The sequence below is a fragment of the Oncorhynchus masou genome, chromosome 17 (genome assembly GCF_036934945.1).
Source record: "Oncorhynchus masou masou isolate Uvic2021 chromosome 17, UVic_Omas_1.1, whole genome shotgun sequence".
Classification (NCBI taxonomy): domain Eukaryota; kingdom Metazoa; phylum Chordata; class Actinopteri; order Salmoniformes; family Salmonidae; genus Oncorhynchus; species Oncorhynchus masou.
Genome location: NC_088228.1, coordinates 4547752 through 4568911, shown reverse-complemented (window position 1 = coordinate 4568911; position 21160 = coordinate 4547752). Strand labels below are relative to the sequence as shown.

Sequence of the window (21160 nt, the reverse complement as noted above, 5' to 3'; positions counted from 1 at the left end):
TGATGATGCAGTAGCTATACATGGTTATATAATATACAGGAAAGATAGAAATGCAAATGGAGAGAGGATCTCAAGTCAGATGATGTGTAAGAAATATGGCTACAGGTTCATCTGCCTCATCTAAATCTGCGTAGGAAGTTGCTGTAGACCACCAAGTACTAAAAGTCAGTATCTGGATAACGTGTGAAATGTTGCATAATGTATGTGATGTCAACAGAGGTGTATATTTTCTGGGTGACCTAAATGTTGACTGGTTGTCATCAAAGCTGCCCGCTCAAAAAATAAGTTCCAAGCTTTAACGAGCGCATGCAATCTGGTTCAAGTCATTAGTCAACCTACCAGGGTATTTACAAACAAACAGTACAGGAACTAAATCATTCACGTGTATTGATCACATCTTTACTAATGTTGCAGAAAATCTGCTCTAAAGCAGTATCCACTCCCATCGGATGGAGTGACGATAATATAATAGCCACATCTAGAATAATCTAAGTTCCAAAGATTGGACCTAAAATTGTGTATAAATACAAGAGGTTTTTGTAGTGATTGTCGAAGATGTGAAAAATATTTGTTAGTCTGATCTGTGTAATGAGGAACAATCTGATGCTGCACTTGAAGCATTTATGAAACGGCTGCTTCCAATTACTGATAGGCGCCCATCAAAAAAACTGACTGTTAGAACTGCCAAATCCCCATGTACAGATGATGAGGTGCCAAATCCCCATGTACAGATGATGAGGTGCCAAATCCCCATGTACAGATGATGAGGTGCCAAATCCCCATGTACAGATGATGAATTGAAAAACTGTATGGCTGAGGGGGACGAGGCAAAGGGAATAGACAATAAGTCTGACAACACAGCAGACTGGCAAACATACAGTCAATTGAGAAATCATGTAAGTAAACTTAACAAAAAAAGAAGAAGAAACTCTGGAGCAAAGATAAATGATTTAAAGAAATAGAGTAAAAAGCACTGTAGTACTTTTAATAAAATTCTAGGCAAGAAAACAAAGAAAGCAAGAAAGCGGTTTGAGGTATATTTTCCTTGAGGCCACTTTGATAACTTTTTTTGTTGGCAAGATTAGCAAATGTAGGTATGACTAGGGCTGTTACGGTGACCGTATTACCACACGGGCAGTTACGAGTCATGAAGGCAGTCGAATTCCAGTTTAGTCAAGGTAATTAGGCTTCTTCAAGCTCTGCTGACCATTCTGCTGATGGTTATTCGTAGCCTACCAAACTGTCTAACTGCCTGGTACCCAGCACTCTATTGTCCCTCTAATCACTCTGACATCAATGTAAATGTAATTGAAAATCTAACCGAAAACCTTCATGAGAGCTCATGTTGCGCAGCATTTCTATAGGCTATGCAATTGCAGGAGAAAACAGAATGATGGCCTCTTAAAAAGAGGAGGATCCCTGCGCTTTCTTCACCACACTGTCTGTGTGGGTGGACCATTTCAGATTTTCAGTGATGTGTACCCCGAGGAACTTGAAGCTTTCCACCTTCTCCACTGCTGCCCCGTCAATGTGGATAAAGGCATGCTCCCTCTTCTGTTTCCTGAACTCCACGACAGTAACAGCTTATCAACATTTTAAACGTTCTGATCTGTTGAGTTCCGCCTAATTGCATAAAAATAAAAAAAGTTTTTGTTGATGCTTGTGGTTGTATTCATTTGGGATCTATCCCATCCCACAGCTGTTCCAGACTGTTTGGATCATTTATTTATCAAACAGAATTTAATAGGTCAACCTTTGTACTATGGGGGGACAGTGGTCACTTTTGATAATGGTGTTTTCTTGCTAATTGAACATTCTTGTTTATAGCCTACTGCCATGTGCACATTGCTATGCTTATAATGTGAAGAAATAGCCTAATAGTTTATCAACATTTTAAGCTAAACGTTCTGATCTGTTTTGTCAGTCATATTGCATAAAAAAAAAAGTTGATGCTAGTGGTAGTAAAATTTGGGATCTATGGCATCCCCCAACTGTCCCAGGCTATGTTTGGAATATTTATTTCTCGCACGGAATAGGTTGACTTATGTACTATGTGGGATAGTAGATTGACGTAGGCTAGTGCTTTTGCTGTTCGTTAGGCCTACTCATCTTGTTGGCTGACTGAAAGTAAATGTGGACAGTTCTTCCAATATCTTCAACATGCACCTCAGAATTGGATCAGGATGAGCTCTGTTGCCTCCCCGATGTGTCTGTCTTCACTTGTAGCCTGTGAGAAAAGTGTTTCGGGGCGCGCAGCACTCTGGGAGAAGGGAATTACAATGATTATATTCAGCCCAAGGGCACAACAGCCACTGTCCACAAAAAAATGCATGTATTTTTTTTAAAGGGGAATTACAGCCACACAAAGGGAAATTGTGAATGAGAGACTGATGAAGTGTGTACAGCACAAAAACAAAACAAAGCAGATGTCTTTCAATAAACTTTTTTCACATCGTCATTAGTCGCATCATGCATCCTTAGAATGTTTTAAAAATCGAATCATACAGCCCAACGTTTTGTAGAGCAACATAAATAAATCTAAATTAAACATATAGCAGGTATTTCTTTTGTTAACTGCTCAACACAGAATAGCCACATGGGCACACTCCCTCAAATAATTTGGAGAAAATATCCTTTTTAATCCAGCTTTCTTCAATTGAGTTCATCATACTATAAAATAATGACATGATTTTCTAAGCAAATCTTGTCTGCTAAATGAACTAGTGTAGCTCACAGCCATATTGCGTAGCCAGATTCGAACCTAACATTGTGTTGTATGGCCTTATAGATGGGAGGAACCTTGACATTGTGTTGTATGGCCTTATAGTAGTGAGGAACCTTTAAAATTGTGTTGTATGGCCTTATAGGTGGGAGGAACCTTTACATTGTGTTGTATGGCCTTATAGTAGTGAGGAACCTTTACATTGTGTTGTATGGCCTTATAGGTGGGAGGAATAAAGGAGAGTGTGTATTAATCGATCGCACACCAACTGAACACACAAACACACACACACATCTCCTAATGATTCCTCACTGTCAGCTTCAGAGTAGAGGCAGTAGAACGGTTGAACAGTGGTGTGTGTGTGTGTGTGTGTGTGTGTGTGTGTGTGTGTGTGTGTGTGTGTGTGTGTGTGTGTGTGTGTGTGTGTGTGTGTGTGTGTGTGTGTGCGTGCTTGCTTCTCTCTGTGTGTGTGTGTGTGCGCGTGTTCGTATGTGTGTGCGTGTCCGTATGTGCTTACTTTTCTGTGTGTAGTGTGTGTGTGTGTCAATGAAAGACAGGTGAACAGCTAAGTCCCGTAGACTGGAGTGCTGCAACAGCACTAACTGCTGTTAGAGGAAAGCATAAATCAATATGTGTTAGATGGTGCCGTTTGGAACACTACGTCTGTGTTCTAACTGTCACCCTGTTTCCTAGTTAGTGCACTACACACTATACAGTGCTCTGGTCCGAAGTAGTGCGCTAAATAGGGACTAGGGTGCCACTTGGCAGAGAGACGACGTCGAACGATGATGGAGCCGGGACATTTCACTACTTGTCATAGTGAAATTGGACTGCCATGTTGGCTAATGTGGCTAATGTGTGTTGTGCATCGCCGGCTGTCCTAGTCCCTCACTGTGTCTCACTTCAACCCATCTCAGCATCTCAGCATCAGAGGCCATGTTGCATTATAAATAGAGACGGGGGGGGGTAATGAATGTTATGAATGTTATGAATGTAATTTATTGTTTTCATTTCATTATGGCTTGGAGTAAATGGAATAGTTGCACAAACAAGATTAATTGTGAATGATTCTCTTCTGTCTTTTGTAACAGGTGATTGTAAGTTTGACAAGCCGTTTGCAGACTGCGGGTATAGCCAGGGGAGAGAGGACGATCTAGATTGGGAACAGGCCAACACCAGAGTGAAGCCCACAGCAGACCCCTGGATGCCAACAGGTAAGCCTGGTCATACTACCGTATAGTAAAAACACATTGTTTGTTCAGATATCCATAGGTAAGAACTGGCTACATTAACATACAGTAAAATAGTTGTTTGTTTGGATGCTCAAAGGTAAAACACCTAGATGACACGAATGGAAAATAGGGTAGTTTCCAAATCCAAAACTTGAAATCCAAAACTCCAAATCCCTAAATCTGGGAATTGACTCCATCAGACGGATAGGATGTTCTACAATATCTCATGGATTTTATCCCAATGTTTTGGACCAACAAGAAAGGACCTTATACACATCAACTGTCACCATGGTTACACATTCAGACTAGTGGGGTATGAAGTGGGAATGATGTTACCATGGTTACACATTCAGACTAGTGGGGTAGGAAGTGGGAATGCTGTTACCATGGTTACACATTCAGACTAGTGGGGTAGGAAGTGGGAATGCTGTTACCATGGTTACACATTCAGACTAGTGGGGTAGGAAGTGAGAATGCTGTTACCATGGTTACACATTCAGACTAGTGGGGTAGGACGTGGGAATGCTGTTACCATGGTTACACATTCAGACTAGTGGGGTAGGAAGTGGGAATGCTGTTACCATGGTTACACATTCAGACTAGTGGGGTAGGATGTGGGAATGCTGTTACCATGGTTAAACATTCAGACTAGTGGGGTAGGAAGTGGGAATGCTGTTACCATGGTTACACATTCAGACTAGTGGGGTAGGAAGTGGGAATGCTGCCACTATGGTTACACATTCAGACTAGTGGGGTAGGAAGTGGGAATGCTGTTACCATGGTTACACATTCAGACTAGTGGGGTAGGAAGTGAGAATGCTGTTACCATGGTTACACATTCAGACTAGTGGGGTAGGACGTGGGAATGCTGTTACCATGGTTACACATTCAGACTAGTGGGGTAGGAAGTGGGAATGCTGTTACCATGGTTACACATTCAGACTAGTGGGGTAGGACGTGGGAATGCTGTTACCATGGTTAAACATTCAGACTAGTGGGGTAGGAAGTGGGAATGCTGTTACCATGGTTACACATTCAGACTAGTGGGGTAGGAAGTGGGAATGCTGTTACCATGGTTACACATTCAGACTAGTGGGGTAGGAAGTGGGAATGCTGTTACCATGGTTACACATTCAGACTAGTGGGGTAGGATGTGGGAATGCTGTTACCATGGTTACACATTCAGACTAGTGGGGTAGGAAGTGGGAATGCTGTTACCATGTTTACACATTCAGACTAGTGGGGTAGGAAGTGGGAATGCTGTTACCATGGTTACACATTCAGACTAGTGGGGTAGGAAGTGGGAATGCTGTTACCATGGTTACACATTCAGACTAGTGGGGTAGGAAGTGGGAATGCTGCCACCATGGTTACACATTCAGACTAGTGGGGTAGGAAGTGGGAATGCTGTTACCATGGTTACACATTCAGACTAGTGGGGTAGGAAGTGGGAATGCTGCCACCATGGTTACACATTCAGACTAGTGGGGTAGGAAGTGGGAATGCTGTTACCATGGTTACACATTCAGACTAGTGGGGTAGTAAGTGGGAATGCTGTTACCATGGTTACACATTCAGACTAGTGGGGTAGGAAGTGGGAATGCTGTTACCATGGTTACACATTCAGACTAGTGGGGTAGGACGTGGGAATGCTGTTACCATGGTTACACATTCAGACTAGTGGGGTAGGAAGTGGGAATGCTGTTACCATGGTTACACATTCAGACTAGTGGGGTAGGAAGTGGGAATGCTGTTACCATGGTTACACATTCAGACTAGTGGGGTAGGAAGTGGGAATGCTGTTACCATGGTTACACATTCAGACTAGTGGGGTAGGAAGTGGGAATGCTGCCACCATGGTTACACATTCAGACTAGTGGGGTAGGAAGTGGGAATGCTGTTACCATGGTTACACATTCAGACTAGTGGGGTAGGAAGTGGGAATGCTGCCACCATGGTTACACATTCAGACTAGTGGGGTAGGAAGTGGGAATGCTGTTACCATGGTTACACATTCAGACTAGTGGGGTAGGAAGTGGGAATGCTGTTACCATGGTTACACATTCAGACTAGTGGGGTAGGACGTGGGAATGCTGTTACCATGGTTAAACATTCAGACTAGTGGGGTAGGAAGTGGGAATGCTGTTACCATGGTTACACATTCAGACTAGTGGGGTAGGAGGTGGGAATGCTGTTACCATGGTTACACATTCAGACTAGTGGGGTAGGACGTGGGAATGCTGTTACCATGGTTACACATTCAGACTAGTGGGGTAGGAAGTGGGAGAGCTTCATGGAGTAAGGATTGGTTGGGGTCATTTCAGATTAAAGTTACATTTTTATTCAATGATTGACAACCCCCCATTTATTTTAAATGATTTGTCAATCATCTGTACATCATCTGTCAGTCATCGTTACATGAGAAGCCGTGTATAAAAAAAGGTGTAAGATTTTAAATACACCACATACTACACCTCAAATACCCCATATACTATACCTCAAATACCCAATATACTACACCTCAAATACCCAATATACTATACCTCAAATACCAATATACTACACCTCAAATACCAATATACTACACCTCAAATACCCAATATACTACACCTCAAATACCCAATATACTACACCTCAAATACCCAATATACTACACCTCAAATACCCAATATACTACACCTCAAATACCCAATATACTACACCTCAAATACCAATATACTACACCTCAAATACCCAATATACTACACCTCAAATACCCAATATACTACACCTCAAATACCCAATATACTACACCTCAAATACCCAATATACTATACCTCAAATACACCATATACTACACCTCAAATACCCAATATACTACACCTCAAATACCCAATATACTACACCTCAAATACCCAATATACTATACCTCAAATACACCATATACTACACCTCAAATACCCAATATACTACACCTCAAATACCCCATATACTATACCTCAAATACCCGGTATACTACACCTCAAATACCCCGTATACTACACCTCAAATACACCATATACTATACCTCAAATACCCGGTATACTATTCCTCAAATACCCAATATACTATACCTCAAATACCCAATATACTATACCTCAAATACCCCATATACTACACCTCAAATACCCGATATACTACACCTCAAATACCCAATATACTACACCTCAAATACCCCATATACTACACCTCAAATACCCAATATACTACACCTCAAATACCCAATATACTACACCTCAAATACCCAATATACTACACCTCAAATACCCAATATACTACACCTCAAATACCAATATACTATACCTCAAATACCCAATATACTACACCTCAAATACCAATATACTATACCTCAAATACCCAATATACTACACCTCAAATACCCAATATACTACACCTCAAATACCCAATATACTACACCTCAAATACCCAATATACTACACCTCAAATACCAATATACTACACCTCAAATACCCCATATACTACACCTCAAATACCCCATATACTATACCTCAAATACCCGGTATACTATACCTCAAATACCCAATATACTATACCTCAAATACCCCATATACTATATCTCAAATACCCCATATACTATACCTCAAATACCCCATATACTACACCTCAAATACCCCATATACTACACCTCAAATACCCCATATACTACACCTCAAATACCCGATATACTACACCTCAAATACCCAATATACTACACCTCAAATACCCCATATACTACACCTCAAATACCCAATATACTATACCTCAAATACCCAATATACTAGACCTCAAATACCCAATATACTATACCTCAAATACCCAATATACTACACCTCAAATACCAATATACTACACCTCAAATACCCCATATACTACACCTCAAATACCCCATATACTATACCTCAAATACCCGGTATACTATACCTCAAATACCCAATATACTATACCTCAAATACCCCATATACTATATCTCAAATACCCCATATACTATACCTCAAATACCCCATATACTACACCTCAAATACCCCATATACTACACCTCAAATACCCCATATACTATACCTCAAATACCCCATATACTTTACCTCAAATACCACGTAAACCTCAAATACCCTGTTTACCTCAAATACCCTGTTTACCTCAAATACCCTGTTTACCTCAAATACCCTGTTTACCTCAAATACCCAATATACCTCAAATACCCCGTTTACCTCAAATACCCAATATACCTCAAATACCCCATTTACTATACCTCATATATACGTCAAAGAAAAAAACCCCACTGTATATAACTTTCCGTATTTTGTGTACAGTATATTATAATGAGTGAACTTACAAGTGCAAAACGTTCCCCTCAAAACAACGCTATGAAAATGGGAGTCTATACCCATAACAATAGAATAACATAATTAACCTTTTGAACACTTAAACCATTGAAGGACAGAGATATTGGATGTTGTTTTCAATGTATAATACTATTTCATCTCTATTGGTTTTGCTATTGGCTATTCCCACACATCAAAACCCCCATCTTCATCCCTTGTGTGACAACAATGGGAATTGAGACAAAAGCTTTGATGACAATGACGGCGATGGCAATGAATCGAATGTAAAAAAATAATAATACCTCAAATCTATTTGAGTTAAAGAATGATTTCTTTCCCATCAAGCCCTCGATCCTATTAACCATTCTCGCACATTGAATTTTGTTTAAAAAAAAAAACGCTTTCCCTGTCATTCATTTACGTTCTGCGTCTGCCTCAATGAGCTGTCTCTTTAACGTTGCATTGATCGCTCAGACGAGGAAATATCATCACCACCAACACCATCGCCCTGCAGACACAGCCCGAACTGGATGGAACTCAACTCACCGGGCCTCAAATTCTGTGAATTCATCCAGGCCGCGCTGGTTTCGGGCTTGCTGTGCTGTGTGTGTCTGCGCACCTTTTTAAAGGCGCTACATGGTCAATCTGACGTCTGCATTTGCCGTGCAGCGTGGTGATATGGCCTCTGCAGAAGCCCAGATCTGTTGTGAAGGGAGTTGTCAAGGAAGTGAGTTTGTGTTTATACAGGACCTCCCGCGCTCACCTACCGTCAACCAATCATGTCAATGCGGAGCTAGACGAAGCCCTCCACATTGTTACCAAATTTGAGAGGCGTACGGAGATGCGGTATGGAGCTCAGTTTGGCCTCTGCATGCCTCTGACCACATAAAATGTTGTTTTTTTTGCCTACTTAGGGCTCTCTCTCAGCTACACCAGGATTCCAATATTCTAATAAACCCAAGGAAATTTGTGGCCATGATGAAATTTATTTATTTCTGATGATTTTAAATGTTTCATATTGCGATAAGAATAGTCAGGAATGTAGATTGGAGCGCATCTCAGTAACAGGAGGAGCCCATATTCCAGTGGCAATCATTAACGCCGATACATCTTAACAGAATACATCCTAATGTCTGGACCCTGTAAAATATCCGAAATAGACCAATAACTGATCCAAATGTTTTCCCAATCAAATATGCATTCAAAACACGGGGCTTTTGAGCAGTTATTCAAATCGATGTTTGGCAGAAAATCAAGATGTTCATTTGAATTATTCAAGGCTCCCTTTTTGTTATTTTGTTTAAAAAGTAAAATTCTTGATTGTTTTTAAAGCTGCACTATGTAACTTCTGGGACAAACAGACCAAAATCACATAGAAATGTGGGTTATAGATCTGTCATTCTCATTGAAAGCCAGTCTAAGAAGTGGTAGATCTGTTCTATCTGCACTATTTCTATGCACCCCGTTCTTAAATTTAGTTTTTGCATCTTTTACTTTTGGTTTTGTACACCAGCAATATTTTTAGTTATGGAAAATATATTTCACAGTGGTTTAGATGGTACAATGATTCTCTACATTATACTACATGTGTTTTCTCACATAAACTGAAATTAGACAAACTATTAGAATTTTAGCAACCAGGAAATGGCGGAGCGATTTCTGCAATAGTGCACCTTTCAAGGCATGAATGAATTGTACACTGTTGTAATGACATGAACACATGATTGATTGGTTATATTGAAGTATGCTAAGTTACTTTATTAAGACAGATAAAACGGGATGTGCTCTCACAAGGTGATATACAGCTAATCAAATGTGTTCATGTCATTAGCATACTTCAATATAACCAATCAACAGGATGTGCTCTCACAAGATGATATACAGCTAATCAAATGTGTTCATGTCATTAGCATACTTCAATATAACCAATCAACAGGATGTGCTCTCACAAGATGATATACAGCTAATCAAATCAAATCAAACAATAGGTGTAGACGAACAGGGAAATGCTTACTTATGGGTCTTTTTCCAACAATGCAGAGTTAAACGTTTAAAAAAAAAATGAAATAGTGACACAAGGAATAAATACACAGTGAATAAGGAATAGCAAGTAAAAATATCATGGCTATATACAGGAAGTACCAGGTAATATCATGGCTATATACAGGAAGTACCAGGTAATATCATGGCTATATACAGGAAGTACCAGGTAATATCATGGCTATATACAGGAAGTACCAGGTAATATCATGGCTATATATAGGAAGTAACAGGCAATGACATGGCTATATACAGGAAGTACCAGGTAATATCATGGCTATATACAGGAAGTACCAGGTAATATCATGGCTATATACAGGAAGTACCAGGTAATAACATGGCTATATACAGGAAGTACCAGGTAATATCATGGCTATATACAAGAAGTACCAGGTAATATCATGGCTATATATAGGAAGTAACAGGTAATACCATGGCTATATACAGGAAGTACCAGGTAGTATCATGGCTATATACAGGAAGTACCAGGTAATATCATGGCTATATACAGGAAGTACCAGGTAATATCATGGCTATATACAGGAAGTACCAGGTAATAACATGGCTATATACAGGAAGTACCAGGTAATATCATGGCTATATACAAGAAGTACCAGGTAATATCATGGCTATATATAGGAAGTAACAGGTAATAACATGGCTATATACAGGAAATACCAGGTAATAACATGGCTATATACAGGAAGTACCAGGTAATAACATGGCTATATACAGGAAATACCAGGTAATAACATGGCTATATACAGGTAATAACATGGCTATATAAAGGAAGTACCAGTACTGAGTCGATGTGCAGGGATACGCAGTTACTGAGGTAGCTATGTACATACATGTGTAGGTAAGGGTCAAGTTACTAGGCAACAGGATAGATAACAGACAGTAACAGCAGTATACTGTAGGTAGGGGTAAAGGATAGATAATAGACAGTAACAACAGTATACTGTAGTTTGGGGTAAAGGATAGATAATAGACAGTAACAACAGTATACGGTAGGTAGGGGTAAAGGATAGATATTAGACAGTAACAACAGTATACTGTAGGTAGGGGTAAAGGATAGATAATAGACAGTAACAGCAGTATACTGTAGGTTTGTGTCAAGTGACTAGGCAACCGGATAGATAATAGACAGTAGCAGCAGTATACTGTAGGTAGGGGTAAAGTGTGTATGTGCGGCGTCAGTATGCGTGTGTGCGCATGTTATGTGTGTCTGTGCATATGTAGTGTGTGTGTGTATTGGGGTGTCAGTGGAAGTGTGTGGGAGGAGTCAGTGAAAAAAGTGTCCAGGTGGCCATTTGATTAACTGTTCAGCAGAGTTATGGCTTGGGGGTAGAAGCTGTTCAGGGTCCTGTTCGTTCCAGACTTGGTACCTCTTGCCGTGCGGCGAGAACAGTCTATGACTTGGGTGGCTGGAGTCTTTGCCACATTTTTGGGGGGCCTTCCATCACCTGAGTTCCTGGATGGCAGGAAGCTTGGCCCCAAGTGATGTTGGAATCGTGCACGGTCACTCAGTTGTAGGTGAACAGGGAGTACAGGAGGGGACTAAGCACACACCCCTGAGGGGCCCCGTGTGTTGATGGTCAGTATGGCAGATGTGTTGGGGTCGGCCCGTCAGGGATCCAGTTGTAGAGGGAGGTATTCAGTCCTGGGATCCTGAGCTTAGTGATGAGCTATGAAAGGACTTTGGTGTAGAATGCTGAGCTGAAGCCAATAAACCGTTGTTTTTTTTTTACTGGTGGGTGAGGGCTGTGCGGAGTACAATAGAAATGTTGTCATCTGTGGATCTGTTGGGGTGGTATGTAAATTGGAGTGGGTCCAGGATGTCTGGGATGATGGTGCTGATGTGAGCCATGACCAGCCTTTCAAAGCATTTCATGGCTATAGATGTGAGTGCTATGGGGCGAGAGCCATGGGCAGGTTACCTTGGCGTTCCTGGGCATGGGGACTATGATTGTCTGGTTAAAGGTCGTTTACCCCCCCCCCGGGTGATACGTTGTTCCCAGCTACAATAAATACAGCCTCAGGATATATGGTTTTCCAGTTTGCATAAAGTCCAGTGAAGTTCCTTGATGGCCGTCTTGGTATCGGCTTGAGGGGGAGATATACATGGCTGTGACAATAACCAAAGATAATTCTCAGGTGAACAAAAGGATTTCCTGTATGTTATTACAATTACACCATGAGATGTTAATCATGAAACCAACATACACCCCCCCGCTGTTCTTCTTCCTGACGGCGCGATGAACTGAGAATCCAGATGACTGGACTGACTCCGACAGTATATCCCGAGAGAACCATGTTTCAATGAAACAGAGTATGTTTACTGCTCATATAAGGAAATCAGTCAATTGAAACAAAAAATATTAGGCCCTAATCTATGTATTTCACATGACTGGGAATAATATGCATCTGTTGGTCACCGATACTTTAAAAAAAAGACACAGAGGTGTGGATCAGAAGACCACCATCAATCAGCACTCCTTAGCATAGAGTTAATCAGGCTGTGGAATGTACTTCTGCTCCTCTTCAATGGCTGTGCGAAGTTGCTGGATATGGGCGGGAACTGGATCCAGAGCATCCCAAACATGCTCAATGGTTGACCTGTCTGTTGAATATGCAGTCCAAGGAAGAACTGGGACATTTTCAGCTTCCAGGAATTGTGAACAGATCCTTGTGACATGGGGTCATGAGGTGATGGCGGATCTCGTCACAGTATCTCTGTGCATAAAAATTGTTGCATATGCATGCCCATACCATAACCCCACCGGCACCGTCAGGCACTCTGTTCACAATGTTGACCTCAGCTAACCACTCACCCACGCAATGTCATACAGGTGGTCTGAGGTTTTGAAGCCGGTTGGATGTAATCAGCGAAATGACATTCCTGCAGTCAGCCAATTGTATCCCTCAAAACCTTAGATATCTGTGGCATTGTGTTGTGTGACAAAAACTGCACATATTAGAGTGGCCTTTTATTGGCCCCAGCACAAGGTGCACCTGTGTAATGATCATGTGTAATCAACTTCTTGATATGCCATACCTGTCAGGTGGATGGATCGTCTTGGCAAAGGAGAAATGCTCAATAACAGGGATGTAAACAAATTTGTGCCCAAAATCTGAAAGAAATTAGCTTTTTGTGTGTATGAAAAATGATCTTTTATTTCAGCTCATGAAAAATGGGACCAACAAATTACAAGTTGCGTTTATATTTTTGTTAAAATCAGATCAAAATCATTTTTTTTATATAGCCCTTCATACATCAGCTGATATCTCAAAGTGCTGTACAGAAACCCAGCCTAAAACCCCAAACAGCAAGCAATAAAGGTGTAGAAGCACGGTGGCTAGGAAAAACTCCCTAGAAAGGCCAAAACCTAGGAAGAAACCTAGAGAGGAACCAGGCTATGAGGGTTGGCCAGTCCTCTTCTGGCTGTGCCGGGTGGAGATTATAACAGAACATGGCCAAGATGTTCAATTGTTCATAAATGACAAGCATGGTCAAATAATAGTAATCACAGTAGTTGTCGAGGGTGCAGCAAGTCAGCACCTCAGGAGTAAATGTCAGTTGGCTTTTCATAGCCGATCATTAAGAGTATCTCTACCACTCCTGCTGTCTCTAGAGAGTTGAAAACAGCAGGTCTGGGACAAGGTAGCACGTCCAGTGAACAGGTCAGGGTTCCATAGCCGCAGGCAGAACAGTTGATACTTGAGCAGCAGCACGGCCAGGTGGATTGGGGACAGCAAGGAGACATCATGCCAGGTAGTCCTAAGGCATGGTCCTCAGGCTCAGGTCCTCCGAGAGAGAGAAAGAAAGAGAGAATTAGAGAGAGCATACTTAAATTCACACAGGACACCAGATAAGACAGGATAAGTACTCCAGATATAACAAACTGACCCTAGCCCCCCGACACATAAACTACTGCAGCATAAATACTGGAGGTTGAGACAGGAGGGGTCAGGAGACACTGTGGCCCCATCCGATGATACCCCCGGACAGGGCCAAACAGGAAGGATATAACCCCACCCTCTTTGTCAAAGCACAGTCCACAAAGATATCTTCATCCACCTCCAACCACAAGCAACTTGTTCAGTGTAAGCTGAGTTTTCCTATTTTGCTCTGCTTTTTCTAGGCCCAATGGCTGTTTCCTGTGTCTCCTCACTCCACTGCTGCCCAACTCTGTCGCATTGTTCTCACTAACAGTTTAAAGAACATTTGTTTAAAAAAAAAAATCAGGCTTTTTTTCAGGTCCGGGGTCATTTGATTTCTGTGTTGTCAGACCGGGCCTGGGCTTGAGCTTCGAGTTTGGGTCGAACCGGGCTCAAATGTTCAGGCCCGACTGAGAACTCTAACACATACACACGGGTCCAGAGGACTAATGGAATGGAGGATAGAAGCGGACATTTCTTTTTCTTAATGTTTCCAGCAAAGGTAGCGCTTCAGACTAATGGATATTGTTTCCCTCTCCAATCTGACGCCTAATCTCACAGCGGCTGGCTGACTGGCTGGCTGACTGGCTGGCTGACTGACTGGCTGACTGGCTGCACCACAGATAGATTGGAGCCCCCCCAGTGACACACAGACAATTTATTAGGAAGGACGCCACTCATTTTAAGCAAGCAGACTTAGGGTGTGTGTGTGTCTGTGTGTCTGGGTCGGCATCAGTGTGTGTGTGTCTGTGTGTCTGTGTCGGCATCAGTGTGTGTGTGTGTCTGTGTGTCTGGGTCGGCATCAGTGTGTGTGTGTCTGTGTGTCTGTGTCGGCATCAGTGTGTGTGTGTCTGTGTGTCTGGGTCGGCGTCTGTGTGTGTGTGTCTGTGTGTCTGGGTCGGCATCAGTGTGTGTGTGTCTGTGTCGGCATCAGTGTGTGTGTGTCTGTGTGTCTGTGTCGGCATCAGTGTGTGTGTGTCTGTGTGTCTGGGTCGGCATCAGTGTGTGTGTGTCTGTGTGTCTGGGTCGGCATCAGTGTGTGTGTGTCTGTGTGTCTGTGTCGGCATCAGTGTGTGTGTGTCTGTGTGTCTGTGTGTCGGCATCAGTGTGTGTGTCGCTCTAATCTGCTCCAGGAGAAATGACCTGCCAGAAGCGGAGGGAAGCGTTTACTTTTCCCCATTTGGAATTGATTGATGTCGGAACACAAGGGGGCTGGGCAAAGGTTACCGCGACGATCCGGAAAAGCCTCGACCTACAAATGAACACCACCTACCCCACTCGCCCCCTCTTCTCCCTTCCCTGCCATCTAAATGTAACATATCTGATTAAAGTCCTACTCAGCACCTGGTTAAGAGGTGTCTCTGATTGTATCTCCCACTCTGAGAGTACTCCAGATAACGCTGTTGTCTCCCCTTAGCCCTACACATCTTGAACGGTGGCTAATTAGCATTAGCTGGTTGTCTGCTCTGTTCTGTTTTGTCTGATAAAATAGTACCATTCACCGGCTGCCAGTCAGAAGCTCTAATCTCCCCTCGTTAACCAAACAAACACTTGGCTCTGAACAAAACAGAGATATGAGATTTATCACGTGTTCCAAATGACACCCGATTCCCTATTTAGTGCTCTACTTTTGACCAGGGCCCATAGCAGCTTAGTAGTGCACTATGTAGGGAATAGGATGCCATTTGAGATGCAGCCTGTAGGGCCTCTTGACGGCTGAAATGCCTTCTGGAACATGTGACTTTTCATGTGCCTTAATAATAAATGTCTATGCCATCTGTAAATACTAAAACAATTGTTAAATTACAAGCCTCGTTGGTTTAGTCACAGAAAAAGACAGGAAACTTCCCGCTAGTGATGATTGGCTGAGATAATGGATGGGCTGGACATGCCGAGAGATGAGTTTGGATTGGTCTGCCGTGTAGCGTGCTTCTGTCTATAACATGAGCTGCTCAGTATGTGTAGATAATCCTTGCTAACACTATTATTTTGAAAGATATCACAAAGAACTGTAAAAAGTGTTGCATTGCTGCCCTGAAGTTAAACGCGCTATCGACAAAGATCAGTGGGAAAAAGTTATGATGGACAACCTTCTGGAGGCAATCGCACCGTGCTGAATCTCTCTGACACTGGAAATGAATCAGACAATGAGGGAATCCCTGACTTAGGTACAAACATTTTCATTGAACCATTGTAGAGTCTTCTCCCATCACTGTCACCAGAAGAAAAGCCGACTAACAGTGTTGTTGTTCACGGAAGAAGTCGATCCAGTTTTGAAATCAGTGAAATGCCCAGCGGAAGCAGAGAGATGATTCCAAGATGCGGAGAAGGTTGAAAAAGAGAACACATGACATCTTCAAACTAAGGGCGAACATCCATGACAAGCGTGAGGAGCGTTCATGATCATGTATACATACGGGTTAGAGTCCCGCTACATTTTCAGTATAAGTATTATATTTATATTTATTTATATTTTCATTTTCATAATCTTCTACTTTTGTCAAAAAGTTGTTTTCGTTGCAAGTTAAAGCGTACTGTTAGCTACCTGACGTTAGTTGTCTAGGCTCGCTAGCTAACGTTACGTGTATGATCTGTGTTGTAATATTATTTGTTAGCTAACTAGCTAACATGGAACCTAGTTGGTTAGCTTTAGCTACCTATAGATTCATGCATGGTGCATGCATGGGATTATGAGTTGGGATTCTGGTTCGTTGTTTAGCTAGCTATGTTTAAACCAAAGACTCCACTGTGCCAGTAACCATTTCACAGTACCATTTACACCTTATGTAACCTGTGCCTGTGACACATAAACTCTGATTTTATTTGATGTAGTGTGTTTACCAGAGACGGTAATGTGAAGAACAACATGACCTGCACCATAGTCAGATTAGGGTAAAGGCCCACTAGTTGAACTTTATTTTCACTACTACTTTTCACCACTTTTAGTCTTGAAGTCTTTGGTTGTTTACTACACTACTCCCTCTGTTTAGCACATGGCCTCACATGTGAATCCTTAAAGAGATGGGTGGGGCTAAAGCTTAAGAGGGTTTGAACGATGCTGAAATGGGTGTAGACAAAGAAGAGCTCTCCAGTAGGTGAGAGCTCACGGGCCATTGTCTCAAAAATGGGGTTACAAGTTTATCAACTTTCAAAGCAGAATTAATTTCCCCTTGTTCCTGAACTGTATTTATTAGCTCTGAGTCTCTACTTTTGTATAAAAAAAAAACATTTTTAAATGTTGCTACAGGCCCCAATCCAGGTGGTGATATAGAGAATAGGGCCCCAATCCAGGTGGTGATATAGAGAATAGGGCCCCAATTCAGGTGGTGATATAGAGAATAGGGCCCCAATCCAGGTGGTGATATGGAGAATAGGGCCCCAATCCAGGTGGTGATATAGAGAATAGGGCCCCAATTCAGGTGGTGATATAGAGAATAGGGCCCCATCCAGGTGGTGATATAGAGAATAGGGCCCCAATCCAGTTGGTGATATAGAGAATAGGGCCCCAATCCAGGTGGTGATATAGAGAATAGGGTGTCGTAGTAGTGCACTACTATATAGGGAATAGGGTCCCAGTGTTGTAGTGGTGCACTATATAGGGAATAGTGTCCCAGTGTTGTAGTAGTGCACTACATAGGGAAAAGGGTCCCAGTGTTGTAGTGGTGCACTATATAGGGAATAGGGTCCCAGTGTTGTAGTAGTGCACTATATAGGGAATAGTGCCCCAGTATCGTAGTAGTGCACCATATAGGGAATAGGGTCCCAGTGTCATAGTAGTGCACCATATAGGGAATAGGGCCCCAGTGTCATAGTAGTGCACTATATAGGGAATAGGGCCCCAGTGTCGTAGTAGTGCACTATATAGGGAATAGTGCCCCAGTATCGTAGTAGTGCACTATATAGGGAATAGGGCCCCAGTGTCATAGTAGTGCACTATATAGGGAATAGGGTCCCAGTGTTGTAGTGGTGCACTATATAGGGAATAGGGTCCCAGTGTTGTAGTGGTGCACTATATAGGGAATAGGGCCCCAGTGTCGTAGTAGTGCACTATATAGGGAATAGGGCCCCAGTGTCGTAGTAGTGCACTATATAGGGAATAGGGTCCCAGTGTTGTAGTAGTGCACTATGTAGGGAATATGGTGCCATTTGAGACTCATAGGTTGTAGAGTGTAGGGCCTCTTTACGGCTGCAATTGTTTTAGGATGACTGGAAAGCAGTTAGGTTTGATGAGGAGAGGAGGTGAGGAGAGGAGGATGAGAGGAGACCTGGAGGAGAGGAGGAGGAGAGGAGACCTGGAGTAGGAGGAGAGGAGGGGAGAGGAGAGGAGGAGGGGAGGAGACCTGGAGGGTAGGAGACCTGGAGGAGGATAGGAGGAGAGACCTGGAGGAGAGGAGGGTAGGAGACCTAGGAGGGAGAGGAGAGGAGAGGAGGAGACCTGGAGGGGAGGTGACCTGGAGGGGAGGAGGAGAGGAGGAGACCTGGAGGAGAGGAGGAGAGTAGGAGGTCGAGGAGACCTGGAGGAGGAGGAGAGTAGAGGAGGAGGGGAGGAGACCTGGAGGAGAGGAGGAGACCTGGAGGAGGAGGAGACCTGGAGGAGGAGGAGACCTGGGGGAGGAGGAGAGAGTAGAAGACCTGGAGGAGAGGAGGAGAGTAGGAGGGGAGGAGACCTGGAGGAGAGGAGTAGAGTAGGAAAGAAGACCTGGAGGGAAGAACAGGAGGAGGAGAACATGAGGAGAGGAGGAGAATGCATTATGTGAAATGCTCACTGCTCTGTTGGGAGGAAAAGAGAAAAGCTATCTCACCTTTGATTGTCCTTTCAGCCTGTACTTACAGAATGCATCCCAAATGGCTCCCTATATAGTGCACTATTTTTGACCAGTGCTCGTAGGGGCTTTAGTCAAAAGTAGTGCACTATATAGGGAATAGGGTGCCATTTGGAACACATTTCCAGATCTGAGCCAAATTGCCTTATCACCCTGAGAGTAGAGATTGTTATCCTACCTAATGCTTCTGATGCTTGGAAGAAAGTGGATTTAGAATAGGTCTTACAATACCAAACCTGGGTTCAAATACTACTTGTCCGTACAATACGATAGGTGACTTAGACAAACACCTATTGTTGTAGGGGGTGAGACCTGGGTTCAAATGCTATTTGTCCGTACAATACGATAGGTGACTTAGACAAACACCTATTGTTGTAGGGGGTGAGACCTGGGTTCAAATGCTATTTGTCCGTACAATACGATAGGTGACTTAGACAAACACCTATTGTTGTAGGGGGTGAGACCTGGGTTCAAATACTACTTGTCCGTACAATACGATAGGTGACTTAGACAAACACCTATTGTTGTAGGGGGTGAGACCTGGGTTCAAATACTACTTGTCCGTACAATACGATAGGTGACTTAGACAAACACCTACTGTTGTAGGGGGTGAGACCTGGGTTCAAATACTACTTGTCCGTACAATACGATAGGTGACTTAGACAAACACCTACTGTTGTAGGGGGTGAGACCTGGGTTCAAATACTACTTGTCCGTACAATACGATAGGTGACTTAGACAAACACCTATTGTTGTAGGGGGTGAGACCTGGGTTCAAATACTACTTGTCCGTACAATACGATAGGTGACTTAGACAAACACCTACTGTTGTAGGGGGTGAGACCTGGGTTCAAATGCTATTTGAAATCATGTCAAGTCCATTAGTTGTGCTTGATTGAGCTTGTCTGTTAGAATGTGACCAATAAGAAAAGTCCCAAAAGTGCAAACACCACCCAATGCAACCACTAGTTCAACCTAAGTGCGTACAATATGTACAATGTTTATCAGATGTTATTGGTCACATACACATGTGTATCAGATGTTATTGGTCCATATTTAACAGATGTTATTGGTCCATATTTAACAGATGTTATTGGTCTATACACATGTTTATCAGATGTTATTGGTCACATACACATATTTAACAGATGTTATTGGTCCATATTTAACAGATGTTATTGGTCTATACACATGTTTATCAGATGTTATTGGTCACATACACATATTTAACAGATGTTATTGGTCCATATTTAACAGATGTTATTGGTCCATATTTAACAGATGTTATTGGTCCATATTTAACAGATGTTATTGGTCCATATTTAACAGATGTTATTGGTCCATGTTTATCAGATGTTATTGGTCACATTCACATATTTATCAGATGTTATTGCAGGTGTAGTGAAATGCTTGTGTTCCTAGCTCCAACAGTGCAGTAGTATCTAACAATTCACAACAATAAACACAAATCTAAAAGTAAAAGAATGGAATTAATGGGATTAAGAAATATATGAACATTAGGATGAGCAATGTCGGAGTAGCATTGACTAGAATACAGTAGAATGGAGTATATACTGTACATATGAGATGAGTAAATCAGTATGTAAACATTATTAAAGTGACTAGTGTTCCATGATTAAAGTGACCAGTGATTCCATGTCTATGTACATGGGGCAGCAGCCTCTAAGGTGCAGGGTTGAGTAGCCGGGTGTTAGCCGGATAGTGATGGCTATTTTAACAGTTTAATGGCCTTGAGATGAAAGCTGTTTTTCAGTCTCTCAGTCCCAGCTTTGATGCACCTGTACTGACCTCGCCTTCTGGATGATAGCGGGGTGAACAGGCAGTGGTTCGGGTGGTTGATATCCTTGATGATCTTTTCTGCCTTCCTGTGACATCGGGTGCTGTAGGTATCCTGGAGGGCAGGTAGTTTGCCCCCCGGTGATGCGTTGGGCAGACCGCACCACCCTTTGGTAGAGCCCTACGGTTGCGGGCGGTGCAGTTTCCTTACCAGGCGGTGATACAGCCCGACAGGATCCTTTCAATTGTGCATCTGTAAAAGTT

The 21160-nt window shown here is 42.5% G+C and overlaps 1 protein-coding gene across 1 annotated transcript in view; it reads left to right on the top strand.

Moving 5' to 3' along the window:
• The window catches only part of LOC135558338 (receptor-type tyrosine-protein phosphatase mu-like), a 588334-nt gene that overhangs the window by 100651 nt on the left and 466523 nt on the right, over positions 1–21160 (top strand). The window contains exon 2 of the mRNA XM_064992077.1: positions 3814–3945. Within this exon, the coding sequence (XP_064848149.1) occupies positions 3814–3945 (132 nt within the window). The remainder of the gene's footprint in view (positions 1–3813; positions 3946–21160) is intronic.